Consider the following 22,680-nt stretch of genomic DNA (forward strand, 5'->3'; position numbering starts at 1 on the left):
AACTATGATATTTTTCTACCCTAATTTTTGACTAACGTTTAAACTTCTTAGGTACCTATAACTATTATAATACTATAGGTATTTTAAAAATAAAATTCACCTATGTACAGTAATATCTTTATATAAATAGCTCTTTTTTTGTAATACATTTACATTTTCTTTTTAATACCTACTTTGATATAATACTTACCCGGTTAAATAAAAAAAAATTAAAAAATGCTATTTTTTGGAATTATTAATCTATATTTTTAACTGTAAAAGTGATAGTAGGACTTTTGGTTTTAATATATGTAATTATATTGTATTTATAAAACTATTGTTTTGTTGGATTTTATAACCAATACTACAGAATTCCATTCAATATTTCAATATATAAAAATAAAATAGGTAATAATATATAAAATAATACTATAACTTTTTTACCAGTCTTCAACTAACTATATGTTGAAAATGGTGGACGGTTGAATAACGGATCATACAACATCACAAGATAATTAACCTTAGACGTAACTGTTACGTCCATATAAATAACAATAATTCTATGAAACATTTTAATTATTTGTTTTGAGGGTTTTATAATTTATACCATAAACCCGCTAATAAAAAAAATGTGTGTTACTAAACGAATATGTGAGCAATATGCATGAATATATTTATGTTATATAATATGTTGTAGATACAGGTTACATTATATGTAAGAACAACATAATCATTTCAGAAATATAATATTTAAATATTTAATCGATGAGTTTTTCATACAAGTTGTAGGATAATTTTTATTATCTGAGGACTGAAGAGAAAATCAATGAAAAATTACTACAATCGTGTAAATTATGGTAAAAATTTCACCAATAGGGTTATATTATAATATACGTATAAGTTTATCCGTTTTCTAAATCCTTATCTAAATTTTTCTGATTACAAAATTCATCTACTAAAAAGATATTGATGATATATTTTATTATTGTTAAAATGAATATTCTTTGATAATTATTTTTAGTTAAGCTGTGTTCTCATAAAATGAAATTATCCCGAAAAACTTGTTGTTCTGATATTTCTAAAATATTTTATAAAGAACAAAAATTAGAGGATATTTTTTAATCATAAGAATTTATTCATCAAAATGGATGAAGTTTATTCATATCCAAAATCAATATGTTTTTAAATTATTCTATAGATTTGTCTACATGACAATAGTCCATTCCATCTGTCATGAACAGTAGTTTAATAAGAAGAAAAATAAGATGATTTGCATTCGCTTGCATAAAACATTCAATGTTTTTAGCTTTATATTTTAAAGGAATATGGAGAATGAAATATAATGTAAAACAAAAGTATTTGTGTGTAGTTTTTTTAAAGTAATTTCATTTATTTATATATATATATTTAAATATATTCGTATAGTTTTATAATAATAATAATCGTAATAATAATTATGGTTAACAGTAATTCAATCTATATAGTGTACCAAATAAGGTCTATTAATATTATTAACTATAGAATAATAATAATATATATATAACATTTTACGATGTTTTCTTACTAAAATAAATAAACAAATAAATAAAATACAGCAGACTAGTATGTTATTTTAAGTAAACATGAGCAGATATTCAATCCTAACGAGGTAGGTAAACAAATAATAAATTAAAAATAAAAATAAATTAAGTCTTAAATAATGTGTTCACAATAATTTTGATCTTATTGATATAGCTAGGTACTAAAATTCTACATTGCTGGGTATGCTATGTAAATCAAAACAATTTACGCGATTAATAAATAAAATAAAAACAAACAAATGATCGAAATGTTAACCTTAAAATAGTTTTCTTTTTTTATGGTGTAGATAATAGTCTACGTTTTTTTATTTGAAATAGCTATATATTTTTTATTATATATGACACACAAATATAATAAAGTTGTTTAGGATCTAAGAGAAGAAGAAGGAAGTTATCTTAAGCATATTTTAAAAAAGCGTCGTATTTAACGTCTTCTGCGACCGAATCTGAGGAATACGTGGTCCAGGTCTTGACGTTTATCATTTTGCATCGCTGTGTCGACCAATCCATCAGACATTCTGGTGTCTGTGAAAAAAATATCACCTGAGTATTATTGTTAATAATGTGTATAATATGTATAATACACAAATAATTTTGAACTATAATAATAGTCAATAGAATATTACATAGATTTAGGTTCCATTAAGCGGCCTATACACGATCAATATTTTTAATATTAATAGAACCCTGTCATTAAAATATATCAAAACGATTTTGAAATTTTCAATGCTATTGAAATACTTGAAATATAACCAATACACGGTTAATAATAATGTTAATATCGAATATTGATCGAGTATACACCACTTTATTCCTTATATGTAAATAATAAATTAAATATATATTATGTATTTATGTATCTATATATATTTTATTGTTTCATGCCATAAATATATATTATATAGAGTGTCCCGCGAGGATTTACCCATTGCGATATCTAACGAAATAATGGAGATATCAAAATTCTGGTTTTATAATAAGATTCACAGGGATAAGAACTGCAATTATTTCATTTTTAAATTTATTTTAATGTTTGGGTAAAAAAGTTAAAAAAATATATTTTTTTATTTAATTATTTCCAAAAAAAATAAAGATAGCCATTTTGTAGAGTTTATTTTTCTGAAAATATTGACGTTTCAAAATTTTATTTTCAATAATTTCCTGATTTTTTAATATTTTTTCTAGTATTGAAGAAATAAAATATGATTATAAATTTATAACTATTAGGAACACGGAAAGTATTTGGCGGGTCACATGTTTGATAACATTACGGTGTTAAATAATTCGCAATTTTTCTCGAAACTAAAAAAAAATATTAAAAATCAGGAAATTAATTAAAATAAAATTTTGAAACGTCAATATATAGCATAGAGAGATTGTTTTGCAAATGTAAAACTATTATCGTACGTCTGGTCAGAATTAAATATTTGTTTTTTTAACTTAAAAAAATAAAAATAATTTTGTATGGTTAGGTTATCTAAGCGATGTGTTATCTTATAAAACAACAATTATATGTTTGTAAGATGAATGCGATTTTAACAGTCTATGTTTCAATATTATTATCACTTAAATAACCTAACCATACAAAATTAATTGTTTTTTTTTTTTTTAGAAAAATTGAATATAGGTACCAAAGTGTATAAAGTAACGTCATAATACTTAAATATATAAGGCAATACCTACATTATCATGGTATATATACCTATATGTACGTATTGTATAAATAGGTACCTATATTTTATTGAATGTATACAGGATATATAGGATATAGGATTGAAAAATTTACTCACAAGGCATTGGCATCGGATACTGTTTATCTTGGATAAATGTTTCGATAGCGTTCGAAAGCGTGCGGATGGTGGACAATGTCAAACACGCTTCTCGCACCTTGGGCGGCGCATCCTCCAGCAGCCCTGGCATACACCTTGTGGGGAGGTTGTTTATTCGGCAATCGCACACACTGGCCACGACCAGTAGCACTAGTACGCTAGTCAGCATCGTCCTGTACGTAGACATATTTTTTTCTTTCTACAACAATCAATTACGACAAAACTTACAAAATTGCTGCATCGTGTTGCACAGATGAAATATGAACAATCATTGTTTGTCGTGTAACTGCCTAAACTTATCGAAATATTAGACACCTACCCACGATCCTTTAAAATAAAACTAAACGTTTTGCATATTTCGTTTGTCGTTCTAGACAAATATATCACCAGAATTTCATTCACGTACATGATTGCATAGGTTATTCGACCAATACTAAGCCAATATTGTAAGTGGGTAATAATGAGTATTTAATTTTTCACTCATCGTTAAAATTGACATTGCGTCATCGTCAATACGAATTTCTTATACTTTGTAGATTTCGCATCATTCACTCTCCGTACCCGATGTGATATTTCGTCAGCAAATATTTCGTATTGATCATGTTTTTATTATAGAAATCACGATGTATAGTGGGCAACATTTTAGATTCTGAACAAAGTGATGAATGTATTGATTTTACAATGATGTGTGTTTTTTTTTTTTTTTTATGTTTGTTTTTGTGTCTGTGCACAGCATAACTAGTCGAAATAATGCTTCAATTTCAAACTTTGGGGGTGGTAAAAGTGAATATCTTTGGTGCATTATAGAGGTCAAAAGTAAACATTTTCCAACAGTTTTCAAAAAAATCGAGAAAAACAAAAAAAAAAAAATGACAGAAAAACGGGAATTTTTACGCAAAACCAGTTTTCGACCAAATCGATATTTTTATATGGTTGTAACTCAAAAACTAATCACTGTAAATACTTGAAATTTTCACCAAATGTTAATGTTAGTGATATCTATATACAGTTTAATTTTCAAAAATTTTCGACTTTTTTTGAGTTATTTATAGACCACTGAAATTTTCGATTTTTTTGAGAATTTTTTTTTGAAGTGTCGGTAAAAAAATGTTGGACAACTAAAAAAACATGAAAATTTAATACAAGGTTCCTTATGAGTTGTTCTAATTGTAGCTAAAAAAAATTAAAAATCGTTAGTCACAATTTTTTTTTATAAGCGTTTATAATTCAAATTTTTACAAAATCTGTCGAAAACGCGAATATTTGCAAGTAATTTTGAAGTTGAAAAATCATAAAATTGTTTGTGCTTATAACTAAGAACTAAAAATACAACACTACATTTTACATACGTTTTCCTTCAAATAGCTATAGATAAAACTCGAAGCTTCATTATAGTAAAAATTTTAAGTGCGTTTGAATTTTAAATTTTTTCGAAATAGCGTAACGATAACGATTTATCCTCAAACGAATTTAAATATTTGTTATTATTCAAAAAGTATAAGTCGTAGACACATGAAAATTTTACCAGTTATTTAGATTGGCATTTTCTTTACATGATTTAATTTTCAAAATATTTTTACTTTTTTTGAGATATTTATAGACGACTGAAGTTTTCAATTTGTCTGAAAATTTTTTTTTGAAGTGTCGATAAAAATTTTTTGGCCCTATCAAAATACTTGAAAATTTAATACAAAGTTCCTCATAAGTAATTCTTATAGTGATTAAAAAATTATAAGAATACATAGGCATGATTTTTTTTATTAGCATTTGAAGTTCAAATATTGACTTAATACGTAAAAATTACGGCAATTTTCAAATTATCTTAGATCGAAATTCTTAAAAGTTTTTGTTTTTAATTCTAAGGTTTGAGAATTTAATACAAGGCTTCCAAAATATTTTTACAATAGCAGTTGAAAAATCAAGAAATGTATAGTCACGTTTTTTTTATAAGCATTTAAAGTTCAAATTTTGTCTAAATACGTAAAAATTACGAAAATTCGCAAATTATTTTAAGCTAGAAATTCATAAAAAATTTTCTTTTTAAATCTAAGCTTTGAAAATTTAATACAATATTCCTTACAAATTTGTCAATCTTTATCACAAAAAAAAATGTCCACCGGAAATTCAAATTAAATTTTTATTAGCATTTGAATTTCAAATACTGACAAAAATTCGTCAAAACCATGAATATTTGCAAATTATTTTGTAGTTCAAAATTCATAATATTGTTTGTATTTATATTTAAGGTTATAAAATTTAACACCAATTTTTCCATAAGTTTTGCTTCAAATAGCTATAGAGAAAATTTGAAGCGTAATTATAGGAAAAATGTTTTGAGCGTTTGAGTTTTAAATTTTTATGAAATCGCGTAATGATAACGATTTATCCTCAAACCAGGTATTCGTATATATAAGGTATTATGAATTATGATAACTACACTAATTGATGAACCATGCCTTATGCAAAATGCGTCTTAATTGAAAAATAAAATATTTGTTTCAAAATAGAATATATGACAATATTTAAATATAATATATCCTAGACTGACAAATCATCTCCGTTCAGAATCGTTTTTCATATACAATGATACCTATCATTGCATTCAAATTTAATCCCATCCATTACAGTAACCTACTGTACAGCAGAGCGACATCCACGACTTACCTGCTTTTTTAACCATGCATATATGGTACACAATATAATATATCGTCTCTCGGGCTGTTTAGATATTTAATTTTATAACTATAATACTTTATACTAACTAGGCCCGTGCCCGTATATTATTTAAAAATCATTTATACTATTGCAAAATGTGTAATTACCTACTGCCAGTTGTTATTTTTATAAATATTATTTTTTTAAATTGTGATTGTTGTCTATATACAATTCAATATAATAGTAAAATTATTTAATCTAATTTATTTATAATACTATTTTAAGCAAAACATTTTAAAATATGATAGCAGCAATATGGTTATGATATAATATTTATTAAATTAAATTTATTATTAATAAAATTATTTTCCATTTTTCATAATGTTTATTCTCATATTTTAATATTCTTTACATGGTTTTTATTACCAACGAAATAATTTTATTTTCATTTTTAATAGAACTTGTATTCTTGGTGAAGAGTTTTTTTTAACTATGTACTAAATTTAATATGTACGAATGTTCGGTATATAATCCTACTTGACTTGTGTGTCCTCACATATACAATAATACAATATTAATATGTCATTCGAAATTAATATATTTTCTTCCTTCACCTAAGTTGAGTATTTATTATTTTTAACAAACGTCAAAATAAATAATATTTTTGAAAAAATATCTAAACCAGTATACATTTTTTATTCGTTTTATTACTGTTTGGTTAAATTTTAAATTAATAATTAAAAAACTGGGGAACTCTTCTGTATAGCAGGTATTGAGGCTTAATTGTCAATTAGTAGGTCACTGAAATTACACAAAATTTTTTTTTTTGAAAACTAGACATTTAACGGTTTTTTGTATAATTTCTTTTGTTTTACCGATTATTATTTATTAAATTAAATATAAAATTACGGGAAGTTCTTACTTTTGACATAAGAATCAATTAGATCCAATTTAGAATATTTAATTTAAGTGCTAAAATGCGCTATTATGGTATATATTATATACATACAGTATACACATTTCGATTTATTTTTTTTTTAAATTAGTTTTACATATTTTTTAAAGTATCTACTAAATTACTAAGTAATTTATTACTTTATAAGATTATGAACACAATATAATAATATTATTTTACCGTAAATGCAAATCTTACTAAAATATATAACATCATCTACCCGATAATGTCAATCTGAAATTTCGTATATTACACTAAGGTCTGATGAGGAGAAAGATAAAAATGGTGACAATATTCCCAAATAAACATTTATTTTTTGTCACCAAAGGATTTAACATTTATGTTTGATTTACCGAGTTCTGACATTGGTAATGGCTGTGGCGTGTATAAATTCAACCTCCTGCACATGTACAATTTACTGATATGACATCCTGTACCCACATAAGCTCTTTATACTGATAATTCCTTTAATCCCGTCACAATTAGGTGACTCGCGGAGTTTTGACTCTAAATTTGAAAAAATAACACAGCATAATAAATTGAGAAAAATATTTACAGAATAAAATGTACCTATTTCGAGGTTAAGCAAATGTGCCGGATGTCAAGGAACTGATAAAGAGGGAGGCGTCCGAACTCTTGGATCCTCTTACCAGTTACGGCCATGCTGGATGTTAAGGTTTAGGTAATGTCAAATAAATTTATAAAATTTGAGTTAAAATGTCAAAAACTTAATGAAAAATTATAATTTATAATGGTTAAAAATGGTCTTAAATTATTTTAATGCTATTTTTTTTATTTATTATTATAAATGATCTAAAACAGTTAAATACATTTACAGATAAATCATTAAAATAAAAATTACAGCAATGCATAACAAAATGTTAATAATGAAAATATTTTTAAGCCTAATTTTATAGTCTGGTTTTAATTAACATTTTTTTTAAAGCTTATTTTATTTTTCGCTTTCGAAGAATTTTTAGAGTTTTATTGCTTTATTTTAAATGCTTATTCTATAGTTTTTAGAGTTTCAAAATCCACACGTTTATGCCTTTATAGATCAGAATTAAGAATTTAGGATTGTAATGCTGAATTAACATTTTAGAATTTATTGATTGGACAATAAATATGAGACTATAATAAGTTAACGATAGAATTTGAAGATACCAATCCTTATTGTGTTATATTGTAACCTAATTTACTTTATTTTATTTTATTATTGTAAAACATTCACTGATATACCCAAAGAAGCACTTTAAACATATTTCAATATTGTATACATGTATATTATTTGTTTAGGTAAATTAATAATATTCATCGGTATAAACTAGTATAGTTTTTTTTTTTTTTTTTTTTATTGTTTAAGCATCAACTGCAAGGTTATTAGCTTTACTATTATTACATTTTAGGTTCTACATTTTACGGTATTATAAGTTATTGGACAATTCGATTATATACAATTAAAAACAAGTATTACAAATAAACAAACTTATTATATGCTGTTATACAATTCAATTTCTTTAAGGTAAGTAGTATAGTTTTAATCAGTATATATTCACAATATAATATATTGTAACATATGTGTTACTAATGTCAACTTTATTTCACAGTTATTGAGTTATGTAATATTGTAATGCTAAATTACCTATTAATTATTTATGAAATAATGATAATCATATTTACTCGTGATGGTGTAATTTAAAATATTTTTATATGTTATAAATGTAGATATATGATACAAAAATCAAGTAATTATGTTTGAATTAACAGTTTAATCTTCATACCAATATAAAGAAATTCTACCTGAGGGTAAAAATAAATATAAAATTTAGTAACTTTTGAGTTTCCTTGTAATTTTTTTAAACTGTGTTTAAACAAATAAACTAAGGAACAACTTAAACATTAATTAATAAATTACCGGTGAGATAAAAAGGTCACTACCACACTATATTGTGTGGTATGATTGAAAATCAATTTTTTATGCGAACAAAAAGTATAATCAGATATAAAATTAAAAATCTCCTTGAGATAAAATAATATTATTTAATATGATGAAATTTTGCTTTTGCATTTTAATCTTTGATGCCCATTTAGATCATTTAATAAATTATAATCTAATCGAAATTATTTGCTAGTACAGTTTAAAATATAGTTGCAAACTTGCATAATTTTCAATATAATACATTTTGTCTACAATTGAACTTGAAATACCTATAAAAAAATCGTGCTTATATATTTATAATATTTTCCAACTGCTATTATGTAAACTTATGGGTAACCTTGTACCTATAACATTTTCAAGGTTTTTGACCCAATAAATAAAACAACTAAAAAAATTCGAATTTCAAATGTTTATAAATAACTTAAAAAGAGTTGAAATATTTTGAAAATGTTCTGCTGTAGGTATAGAAAATCCTAATGTAAAAATTCGCGTTTTTCCTTAAATTTTTGTTTGTTATGAATAATATAAACAGTTTAATTCTATTAATAGTATATTTTATACATACATCTCATCTGTGTACTTTCTGTTCTTGATAAGTATAAATTTATATTATTACAATAATATATAAGCATATAATATAGTTAGATTTAATCTAAATTTTAAATCGTTTTCAAAAAAGGAAAATATATCTACTGGTAGGTACTTTTTAAATTGTTATTTGTACAAATATACTCAATGTTGAGTTTTGAGAATAATTTGTTGATTTTTTCCTAATAGTGTTGGTCAAAAATTAAAGACGTCAAATCTACTATAAAATATATTTTGTTGTAAAATGTGTCTTGAATGTTATGTCCTATCAGTTCCATCAAGGATTAGTGAAAAATGTTATTAAATATATTATACGTACAAGCTTTATGTGAGTGATTGAAAATGTAGGATACCATAGAAACTTAGAACATAATAATACTTGACGGGAGTAAAGAAAATATGTGTGGGCTTATGATTGTTTAAATAATAATATATCTGAAAAAAGTAGCTGTACTTTTTTCTATGATATTATTGGCGATATTTCAAATATTAATATTAAAATACTTTGTAATCATTCGTATTTTTAGTAAATTAGTAAAATTATAAGTTATATACTCGTACAAAGGAATACTTAATCGTACATTTCGGATCCTCATCCTTATTAGTCTACGAGTTTTTATAGTTATTCTCTCATAGTCTATAGATTGAACCTATACAATAGTCCCAATAGGCCCTTCCATGTTTTGTAATATAGTATTTGATTAAATTTGCGGTCAGTTTTATTGGTCGGTTCGTCGGGAATTCATATTATAGGTCTAAAATTGCTATTTTCAAAACTAGACTATATGTTGTTATAGTAACCATGTGTTTCTGCGAACTAATAATATCATAGTGCATTTTATGTTGAAAGATTATATTTATATATAATATTTTACAATTTTTATTTTTATTCTGGTGTAAGAACTAAACATTATAATTTACTGTTACAATCTAAATAACGATAATAATCTTTAAAATAAACTCGAAAACTTAAAAAACAATACTGCAGAAACCAATGAAATTAACATAAAAGAATATACCACTTAAAAATATCTGAGGTGGTCAAAATATTATGTTCAAAAGACACGTACAGATTTAAATACATTCTAAAATGAAACTGAACTTAAACTTCTCTAAAGCTTTTTACAAAATTAAAACAAGAAAATATTTTTTTTACAAAAAATATTAACAACCTACTTATTTTACTGAAGGTTTGAGATTAAATCATAAAATAATAATAATAATAATCGATTTATATATTGTTATTAAAGTGTGAAAAGATACAACCGTTTTCCTATAGTTTGGGAGATTATAATTTCCACGATGTATATAAGATAATACAATAAAAAATGTACTGTGATATTATATCTAAAAGCAATAAACCATTTGAAACTGAACTTGAAAATATTTTTCGAATTATTTCTATTGTTGTCATTATTATTACCTACAACTGGGGCTAGGTAAATTGAGTCTGAGATAAGTTTGGTACATTTTGAAGGCGGTAAATTGAGTCCCGGGAAAAACAGATAGTAGGTAATTTGAGTCCCGGGAAAAAATTGGTAGTAAGTAAATATTTTGATTTATGTTAAGTTATTTATATAAGGATATAATATTTAGATTTATATTGATTAAAAATATTAAAAATATAAATTAATAAAAATAATAAAAAATAAATGTCATTATTAGTATACATTACATTATATTATCATTACATTTCAGTAACAACATCATTATGTCTCTTAAAAAACACTTAAACCGTCTTTTATAATTACAGTTTTGTTTTTTTCACTTGTCATTACTACCATTTTCCAAAATTTAAAATAAACACTCAAACACGTTACTATTACTGCAATAAAAATGCATGTTTCTATTTTTAAAATCATATACATGCAGTCAACGAATGTCCACAAATCACAAATAAAAAATTTATAGTGCATATTTTTAAATTTTAAATGTATATAAATCGTTTTTCCCTGCGACTTAAATTACCTACTACCTTATTATTTCCCGGACTCAACTTACCTACTACCTATTTTTCACCGGGACTCAATTTACCGAGTTAGGGTCATTTAGGACTCAATTTACCTACCCTGCTACACCTATGGAAAGTATTGGATATAATTGAAACATTTTTTTTTGTCTAAAAACTAACTATATATATATTTTAACTATGACCGATTCATGGCAAGCACATGCATTTTTTGCTCTCCTTGTAAATGAATAAGTGTTCACAGAAAATGATAATAATAGGAAGTTAATATTAATAATATATTGTGAGAAACTCACTGTATAACCAATATAATATTTTTTGTTTTACTTAGAATTTAAAAATTAAATGACTTCTAACTTTTTAAAAATTAATAAAAAAACTTTAAAAAATGTTTTTATTATAATATCATATTTAGTTTGAAATATTATAAGTAAATAAATGGGTGATTGTGAAATTATCGATTTTGTATGTCTTACAAACAATAAGAGAAAAACAATTATCAAACCATGCCTATACAATATACAATATCGTTCAACTTTCTAACTACGTAATATTTTAAAAATTGAACAACCTTCGATACGAGATTCGAATATTCGATAATATAGCTTATTGTTAAATATCTTCCAAATATTAATTTAATAGGAAATAAAATAGTTGGCTATTATCCTAAAATACTTTCATTTGAAATATTGGTAATGACTGCCTCAGACTATTAATGACAAAATGATTACCAGTATAATTTTATATATACAGTTAGGTTATTCACGAAGGTTAAAATTGTCGTTTCTTATAAACTTTGTTTAACAATACAATTCAATTTAATTATATTAAAAAAGTTTGACTTTTGAAATGATTATCATAATATATTATGATATGTGATTTTTTTAATCAAGATCCTTTATCGTTTAAATATTTTCCTGTCATGCCCAATCCAGTTCTTATTCAAACAAGTAAAATATTTTTATCGCATTTACAAACAAAAATACTATTATAAGACATTTACATACATTTATATGTTACATTTATTTACTCTTGGGGATTTTTTTATGAATAAATTTAAAACATTTTTTAATATGTTAATATCATATTTTATATTATAACCGAAATAATTTAAATTTGTCTGTTCGTTTTGATGCAAAAAAAAAAATAAAAATAGAAAAGAACGATGGTGGAATTTCTTTCAACTGAAAATTGGTTAGATGATTGATCGTGAAAGTACGGTTACGACAGAAAAGCAACAAAATCGTTCAAGTACAGTCGTGCGTATATTTTTATTTTCCGAGAAGTATGATCATAAAATAATTTAAAAAAAATAAATCTTCATGTATTATATATTCATAATATTATTACAATCATGATTGTAATTTTATTATATTTAAAGCAATTTAAATAGTATAATAAATGTATTATTTTAATATTTAAAAGTTTTATACTGATCACTACCTACTTAAAGTCTTACTTTTAAAATGTAAATAAAAAATATTTTTTATAAAAATCAATCAAGTTGTCGTCAAAGATCATAAACATTAAACATAGCAAATATCAATTTGTTTTTATTTTAAATGTTGTAAATAGCACATATTATTTATAAATAGCTATATCGTATTCATTTAATAAAAGTGGTCTTATTATATACATAAATAATTTAAGACATGTTTAAGATTATTTTGCTAGCTTTGAAATATCGGCGTAATATGCTAATGTACATAATGTCGATGATTTTAACTAAAACTAAAGGTGTAGATAAATTCAGAGTTTTATTTCATCTAATTAGTTTTCTTTTCTACACGAAATCATAGTTAAAACATAAATTAATTATATAAATGAAAAATTGTTTACCAACCGTGAAAATCAATCATATTTTAAATCCTAATACATACTTATTAGATAATTTTGTAACTAAGTATATGAAAACATCCTTATAACATTTAGTAGTGATATTTCAAATAAGAAAATTTAAACAGTTTTTTTTTATCCTGAACATAATAAATTATATTTATATATATATAATTGATAAATTTAAGTCAGTATAACATTTAAAAAACATGGATTCAACGTAATATTAAGTCGTACGTTTTTAAATGCGCTTCAAAAACTTGTAATCATGAAATTAAATATTTAATATAGTTAATACTTGAAGAAGGAACACACTTGATACTAAAAAAACAACACATTGTAATTGAAATTTAAGAACACGGAATGAGTGTCAGATTCATTGAATGGCTTGTATCAAAGGAAACTTTTTAAAATATTAAACATAAGCACTGTACATCAAGTTACAATTATAATTATCACTTGAAACTAAACAAATTATCTGATTATTTTTTTTATTTAATAATGTATTACAATGTAATTTACCATTTTGATTAGAATAACATAAGCACTACGAAATATTAACAATAAACATTTTTATTCTAAAAATATATTAATATATTAAGCTATACCATAATTTAATAATAAAATTGGTTGTAGTTGGTTTTTTTTATTTTTTTATTAATTGTTTATGGCATCAACTAGCCGGCGTTACATATTAAATTTACATTAATTACTTACATATTTGCTTTCTACTTATTACTTATAATTAAAGATTTACATTTTAATCTAAGTTAGAATATTTAAATCAGTTGACGCAGTTCTGTTGAGTTGACGAAATTGAAGAGTTTATGTTATAGTTGTTGTTTGCAACAATTATACATAAAAATGTAAAATTGTTAATATTACCCAGTTTCTACAACAATTTCTGCGGTTTTATTTATATTTAAAAATTACTCCATTTTTTTTTATAAATTTCATAAAAAGTGTGTAAATATCTACTTATAAAATTAATAACTTAATTGATGTATTAAATATTGAACGTGATTTATTTTAAATTTCCACTGTTTTAGAGTGAATATTTTCAAATAATTAAAAATTAAAAATAAATTGTCAAAATCTATAAAATACAATATAGGTAAACAATATTCATTATTATTATTATCTCTGTAAATTTAAGATGTTATCTGATATAAAAGCTTTAATTAAGATATAATGTACTTTGTACATAGGTAAATATTATTTGTTGTAATGAAATTTATAATATCAGAATTAAATTTAATTAACTGAACAGTTTGAAGATTTATTATGTTATAAAATTGTATTCATTGTTTAACAAATTATTTATATAAAACCTTTTAAGAAAATATGTAAATTAAAAATTAAAATTAATATGGTTACTAATATTTTATAGATTTATTTGAAAGACAGTATTTTTAATTTTCTTTTTTTTAGGTTACCATATTTTGAAGTATTGATTCATAACAATTAATTTATATAATGTACAAACATCAAAGTAAAAGCTTTTGATTGAAATATTGTTTTCAGTAAGAAATATTTTGCTTATATAAGTTGTTTAAAAACCTAATCTACATGCTTTAACTAGTAGCTCATTTGAAAGGTATTTTTATTTTGTTTATAATTTGTACACATTTTAATTAGATGTAATGGAATTAATACATTAAAAAAAAACTTAAGCAGCTTACTAAAATAAATGAAATAACAATGTTAATAAGATATGAAATTAAATTAATAAATTCTAGAAATTATGCTTTATGCTTGTGATAATATTATTTTCTAGAAAAAATTAATGAATTTACCTAGTCGCTTGTAAGGTTTGGATTATATGCTATCTGCCATTATCAAATATTACAATGTTTATTATAAAAATAAACTTTTAAAATTTTATACAGAGTAATTCATCAAACATTCTCATCTCTACTTTGCTTGTAGCTATAAATTTATTCAAATTTTGTTTTTTTTTATAATACCTAGGTACTCGTAGACTATATTTTCAAACTCTTGAAAGTGTTTGTACCTATTACTTAATAATTATCCTGTAAAAATTCAAATTTCTGTTTTTCAAATGAGAACCCCCTCCCTTTAAACTATAAATTATGTAATGGATCATTGTATTGAAGATTTTGATAAACCTACTTAAAAATTCAAATTAATAGTTTTTAAATTATTAAAATGTTCATGATAATAGTCCTTTTAAACAGTTAAACGAAAATATAAAATGGATATAATATTGGATCTAGTATTTATTTTATATTATACTTCGTCCATTTTTATAAATTACGATTGCTGGTAAATTAAAGATTACAATTTTAAACTTGTCTTATAATAGTCCTCATACCTCCCCAAACTTATTATCATAATCCTTAGCGTTAGTAGAAACAATTAAATAACTCTAAACTACAAAACAACAAAACTACTCATTCAAATTTTTATTTTAATACGTCAACATTTTTAGAAAATAATATTCACTTAATATTTTACAGTAGAAAAGGAAGAGGTTGTTATTTGAAAAATTAATGTTTCAATGTTCTTATCTCCACAAGACACTCCTTAAGTAGTATCAGTATAGTATCTCAAGAATTCGAAAATACCGTCTTAAGTATATTTAAAAAAATAAAAAAAACACGATTTTGAAGAACTGCATTATTGAAAAAAGGGGAGTTAGCATGCTTCGTAAATCATATTGTATAGGTACATGGTGATAAGTGAAAACAAAATAAAAATCAATTCTAGCTTAAAAGCATTAAGTTTTGTTATTGAAAAGGTATAACAAGTACTTATTAATGAAAATATATTATATCTTTTAGGTTAAACTGAGTAAGGGTTAACATATTTTAAAACTTTTATCGTTTATAATAATAAAAAGCATAAAATTTCGAATATTTATTTCAATACAAATGTTATGTTTTATTATTATTATTATTATTTTTGAAAACTATATAAAACACATTACGAGTTATTTTTCTGAATGCATTTCACATTTTATAATTTTTGATGAGATTTGGGATTAAAAGATTAAGTCGTTCCCTTTTTTTCATGCGAAATGGGAAATGAAATATATACATGTTATTTAGATTAACTTGTTCAACAATTAAAAGGCAATGTATGCGGAACGTAGAGCATTGTTTAATTTTACAAACACAACACGGTTAGTTTTATGATTAAAATCAATCAAATACATCAAATTATAATTTTTTTTGTCCATTTATATTTAAAATTAGTTAGAGAAAAAACATTATTCATACTTGAAAGGTTTAATAAAATCATTGGATTTTTGATGAAAATAAAACAATACGAGTAGGTACCCGAATTGCATTAGAAAAATAAAAATTTAATTACACGTTATAACTTACAAATTAAAAACCATAGGTGTCAGTTATACAACCATACTTGAACAATGCTTTTAAAATACGTTTTATATAAGAAGAACAAAATACACTAACAAGAAAAATAAAAATGAATATAAAGTAAAACAATCTATAGCTCATACAACAATACGATGTTAATAATAAGCAAGTAGGAATAGGATGAACCTATAATATCTATTGATTACTCGCGTGTTCAAAATAAAATAAAGATGGGAATTAGTTATAAATTAATAATGTGTATAAACGAATTTGAAATTTTATTAAGCTAATGGTATTTTCATTGAATTGGGACCTTTTTTTTAACGAGTGGCTAAATTATATAATTATTAAACGTCCATAATTTATGAATAACAATAAAAAAGAGGAATACCTATAATGGTTTTAAGTATGAAATAAGAGCATTTATATTCTTTTAATAAAATTATTATATTATTATAAAGGTAAATATTTTTGAAAATTACACACTACAAGAACGCTAACTTTATGCTTTTTAATGTTTACACGTTATTTATGAGTAAATTTAATTTAACCACTAATTAATGTCACCTAATCACACTGGTTATTTTATTTAAACTGAAATCGTTGAAACGGAAAACTTATATTGCTACGATTTATGACAAATACTGTAGGCTAACTGATTGATTGTGACTGCTATAATTAATATGATATACAATATCGCATAATATGTTCGAATAAAAAAAATTTCTTGATTTAATATCAATAAATACCATGTTAAAGACAAAAGTATTACTTGGCCCATAATCCTATTGTACTTTTTATAAAATCAACAATGTTCTTGGTGATCATGTCAATAAAAAATTCAAGAATGGTCACGGATATGAACACAATCGTAGATACTGGTGATTTTTGAATTATATACGGACCGTAAAATACTTAAATGCTAATGTTTGTAGATTCCATGAATATTTATTTATTTTCTTAATCAGGTACCAATTTGTGTTGTACACCTACAACTAAATTAAAAATATTTATAAAATCAAAATTGGTTTTTTTATTTTAAGTGTATTAATACGGCTACACATACAACATTTTCAAACTTAGATCATGACTTCATGATATTTCCGTTTTGTTTTTATATTTAAATTATAATTAATCATATAAATATGCAATTGTATGTTTACCACAATATAATAGGCAATACCCAATACGATAAACAAAGTATTTGTTTAAACTTTCAAGCGACTCCGATTAAATTAATCATACCAATGTTGTATGACTTATATTATTAATTATTTGGCAATGATTAACAATAACATAGGTATAAAATATATTTTTTTCGTCAAATTTTTAATATTTTAAACCAGTTATTATGATTTTTTTTAAATGTATGTTCAATATTTAAGATATTACATATTGTGTACCTTTGCAATTTTTAAAATATTAATGGTCTTGTCAATAAGCATTTATATTGCTTTCATACCTGACAAGCTATTTAATATGTATTGCAACTATTTACGTGTCAATTTCCGACTGCTTTTACGTATTGTATGACTTAATTTTGACAGATCGACAGCTGATTATTTTCTATCATTTGAAAATGTATTTATATTGGCCCGATAGCGGCCAGGTATTTGAATGAGTTCGGTATAGTCATACATATAGATAAATTATAGATTTATTTAAATTAAATATATTTTTAATTTTAATATTCGATACCAAAAAAATTGATTTAATATTATTGAAAATAATTTTTAATAACATATTTGTGTACATTAAAAAAAAAAATTGGTTGATTAGCGATTAGTGATTACAATTTACAAGTATACTAAAATCTAGACATTTTATAATGTGATATTTTCATAATTCTAATTATGTAATTTTAAAGTATAATATAATAATTATAGTAATTTTTATGTAAAATATTGAAAAACAGATTTTAGTTTTTGGCTTCTAGGAGCTGTTATAAAATTAATACCTAGGTAGTAAATATGGGTACGTATTATTGAAGTTATTATTATTATTTTTTTAATTATTATTTAAATTTCACTGCATCTGCCTATTCTACCTACTTTTATTTCATAAAAAAATCTACTTTACATATTTTTAAATTTAGTAGTATTTTTTACGCATAAATACATCATATCGTTTCATGTGAAGAATAATTTCCCGCTTAAAACATGTAAAATCGACTATCATGTATTGCAATACTTTTGAAAAGTAATCAGCAACGTTTATGTATAGCTATGAAGTGGGAAAATAAGAAAATTTTAAACCCTAACTATACACCAACATGATGTTTCTTGAAGCTTAATATATAATACTTTTGAAGTTTAGTATAATGAGTTTGTAACATTTGAAATGTATAGAATCTATTTTTCAGTTCCCATATAAATCATGTATCGATATTTAGTTTTAAAATTTTTAACAAATTTTAATTGCAATTGTGGAATGTAGGTGTATTATAAAAATAAGTTATAGAAAAAAAAATATATTTTTTTTTTAAATCAGTTTGTCCGTATTTTAGTTAATTTTATTCAAAATTATATAATTTTATCTAGGTATTGAATTATGTTAATTTTGCGGTGTAATAATTATCTTTTTATCATTATCTAATTAAATTTTAAAATATATTTCAACGAATGTGCATAAAATCATTATTGTGGAACAAATAACTGTTAATAATATGTATTTTTATTATTATTCAAGGGTAATTATAATTGCAATGATAAATTTACATTTTATTTGATTCTGTTAGTTTTTTTAAACAACATACATTCATATGATAATAATATACAATAAAGACAATATTATGGTTTATTGTTGTATTGAGATCTTTTTTAAATCTATTTTCAATAATATTGTTGAAATATAATATGGTACGTGCATACAATAATATGATATTTCGAGTAGTAAACGAATAAAATAATAATAACAATTTTAAATCAATATTTTCGTAAAGATAAATGTTTGTAAAATCTTACATAAATCCTACTATATGCTATACTGTGCTAAAATATAATAATATAATAATAAAAATATACGCTGCTTTAAAAAGCAGGATACTAGATTATTTTTCATACATTGACTGTGCTTATATGTCTACTCGCTTTTTATTAAATTCTTTTAGTTGATCGTGTTTCGATCTTTTTATTATTTTTATTTTTAGTAAATTTTGGTAAGTAACACTGACAACCGTTTTAGAAAACTACAGGACAATACTTCAAAAAGTACAATGTTGTATTAAACATTAAACAATTATGTATTTATGTTAAATACTATTTGAACGTTATTCGAGCAAGCCAATAATAAAACAATATAATTAATATTCGAAGTGAAATGTTATTTATACATCACACAAATTATAGAATTATACCCAAAAAGTATGATATTATTTTATCTGCTTGGTGGTAGTTGGAAGTGTAGTATGCAGGATTAAGAAATTAAGCACACTTCATTATTATTCTTCAATGCCAATTTAGTATAGTGATCATAAAAAATTATAGGTATATTGATTTTAATTAGAATTCTAAAAAATTGTATCAAATACGTATAACTAATTTAACATTTATATTGTATCTTTCATTTTACCGCAATATCTTACATTTCATCTTATTATATTTACAAAAAAAAAAAAAAAAATATTTAAATGTATAAGTATCATTAAACTATTTCAAAGGATAATCATTCTTTATTGGCTTCGTGTTACAAATGTTTTTTTTTTTTTTGGTTCAAACCGATAAGAAGTATTACTTCTCAGATAATGTAAAACTCACAAATGTTTGTTTAACTTTGATTATAGTTTCTAATTATATATTTTTTCGTGATTTTAATTGAAAAGATGAAACAAATTAAAATTCACATAATTATTGGAGTAATATTTTTAAACTGTGCGATATTTTAATACAATTAGATAAATTATACAAATCAACCGAGTCTTATTAAAATTATTTTATGTTTGTATAAATCAAAACTTATCTTCCGATTCTAAGATAGTTGGGAAAATACAAAATGCATTTTTGACACGCATCATTCTTGTTCTTATGATAAAGGTAAAGGTCATTCATTAATTATATCCATACATAAATTCTTTGAATAATAAACAAATCATCGTCCTTCGTCTTTCCAGTTATTTCCCTAGAAATATTTCCTGCGGGCGCCCTTGACTAATGCCGTTTCATAAACACACATGAAACTAGGCCAACCATCTTAAACCATTGAAATCTTCAAAGACATAATATCATAATAGGTTTTATGACTGTCGATCATTTGATAATAATTTGAATATAAATATTGTTTTAGAATAATTTTTAAGTCTAATTTTAACATTGAAATATGTTTTAATTAAAATGCAGGCAGCCAGGCTAATGATGACGTAAGACCCGGAGAAAGTAAGCTACGTTTGATCGTTAAAATTTCACGCACACAAAATAATATTGTAAAGGTAAAAAATTACCGAATTTAAGAAAATTATTTTTATACATATCTCATTATGATTACTATTATTTTGATAGAAAAATACGATGTGTACCTAACAGTATTTTTTTGAAATTTAAACATTATGATAATATTATAATGATTCTGTTTAGTTGTTTGTGAATACAGTTCAGTTTTACAACAAATTACACGGTTTTAAGGTGTACATATACGAGTGACGTTACTATTAGATGCCACCTGGCTCATGCGGGCTTACAGCTTTCTGACTTCATAATACTAAACTAACATATCATTATCGACCTAAATATCACAATTCAAAAATCTCTAATTTAAATTAAATTCAAAATAAACACAATTGTGTAAATGATTAAGTAAGACATATATTTCTAATCAATACGATACTAAAGCCCGAACTTAACCTGATTTCGATTTTACTTTCATTGTATTTTTATTTGTTTACACAAAAAAAATTGTATTTTATATTTTTTATATCATCTTATTTAAACTCTCATTAGATAACGGTTTGAATATATATTTTTTTCAATCATTAAAAAAAACATAGTTAATCAAAAGTTATAAACATATTATATTGGTAGCCAATAATTATTATTGAATTGTATATTTTCTCATAACAGTTTTAGAATAATAGCAAGATATATATTTTGAACTTAAAACTTTGAGGATAGCAAATACATTTTAACATGACTAAAATTTAAAAAAAAATCTTAAATAATTTTCAATATTTCTATAGTTATACATTTTAAAATAGATTACTAGTCATTTCAGTTGAATAATGATAACCGAACACCAGAATGTATAATTTTCAAATAAATAAAATAAATGAACTAAATAGTTCCCACCGATCATGTTTTTACTATTAATATTGAATGGAATAATAATAGACACGAGAAATCATATTTTCCTATGGACAATTTAATACCAAAAGTCACTAAGGATATAGGATTTAAATTAATACATTAGGTATTTTTATAATCTCCCACACGAAGAAGTGACATTTTTATTAGACTTGTATTTAAATTAAGTTTTTTTTAAATCGATCTTTATGAGTGTAAAAAGTGTAAAAAGAATTCGTACTATTCTATAAACTAAAATAATAATAAAAATAAGAATTATCTATAACAAATAGTATTTATTTAAAATGAATGGTAATAGAAAACATTTTGTAAAAAAAAACTTATTTTTATTCAAACCAATTTACTGTTAAAATAATAAAATAAAATTGTATTTGGTCTAATGTTAATAACATTGAGTAGGTATAACTTTATCAAATATCATATTTTATTATCTTTCAAATAATTATTAATTACACATGGAAAACAATTTTTTATTTCACTTGAACACCGTGCGGAAATTTGTTTTTTAAGAATATTTAATACCTAGTATGAATGTATATAAAATGTAGTTCACTTACCTTTGGTTTAATGTTGATTAACAACGACCGAGTTTGTACCGAACGCGAGTAGTCGAAGTGCGAGATGGTAAAAGACGACGGGATATCCGAATGCAGTCTCTTATAGCTCCGGAACTAACACCTACTCACGCACGCTCCGCGGCACTTGTTGAGCGCTT

At 23.5% G+C, this 22,680-nt stretch overlaps 1 protein-coding gene across 1 annotated transcript; it reads right to left on the minus strand.

The window, feature by feature from the left end:
* Positions 1-1,450: 1,450 nt before the first annotated feature.
* On the minus strand, positions 1,451-22,680 carry Ms (neuropeptide receptor myosuppressin). The gene is made up of 3 exons (XM_089229738.1): positions 22,523-22,680; positions 3,350-3,587; positions 1,451-2,084 (listed from the first exon to the last, which is right to left on the minus strand). The coding sequence occupies exons 2-3, from the start codon at positions 3,573-3,575 to the stop codon at positions 1,984-1,986; spliced, it is 327 nt and encodes a 108-aa protein (XP_089085864.1). The 5' UTR covers positions 3,576-3,587; positions 22,523-22,680; the 3' UTR covers positions 1,451-1,983.

This window comes from Diuraphis noxia, unplaced genomic scaffold, assembly GCF_037042655.1.
Source record: "Diuraphis noxia isolate RWA-SAM2 unplaced genomic scaffold, SU_Dnox_SAM2 contig0005, whole genome shotgun sequence".
Classification (NCBI taxonomy): domain Eukaryota; kingdom Metazoa; phylum Arthropoda; class Insecta; order Hemiptera; family Aphididae; genus Diuraphis; species Diuraphis noxia.

Excerpts from the sequence above, each read along its gene's own strand:
- Ms (XM_089229738.1), bottom strand. The coding sequence starts at position 3,575 with ATGTCTACGTACAGGACGATGCTGACTAGCGTACTAGTGCTACTGGTC. Across the intron at positions 2,085-3,349 it reads GTATCCGATGCCAATGCCTT|ACACCAGAATGTCTGATGGA; the intron begins GTGAGTAAATTT and ends TTTTTTTCACAG.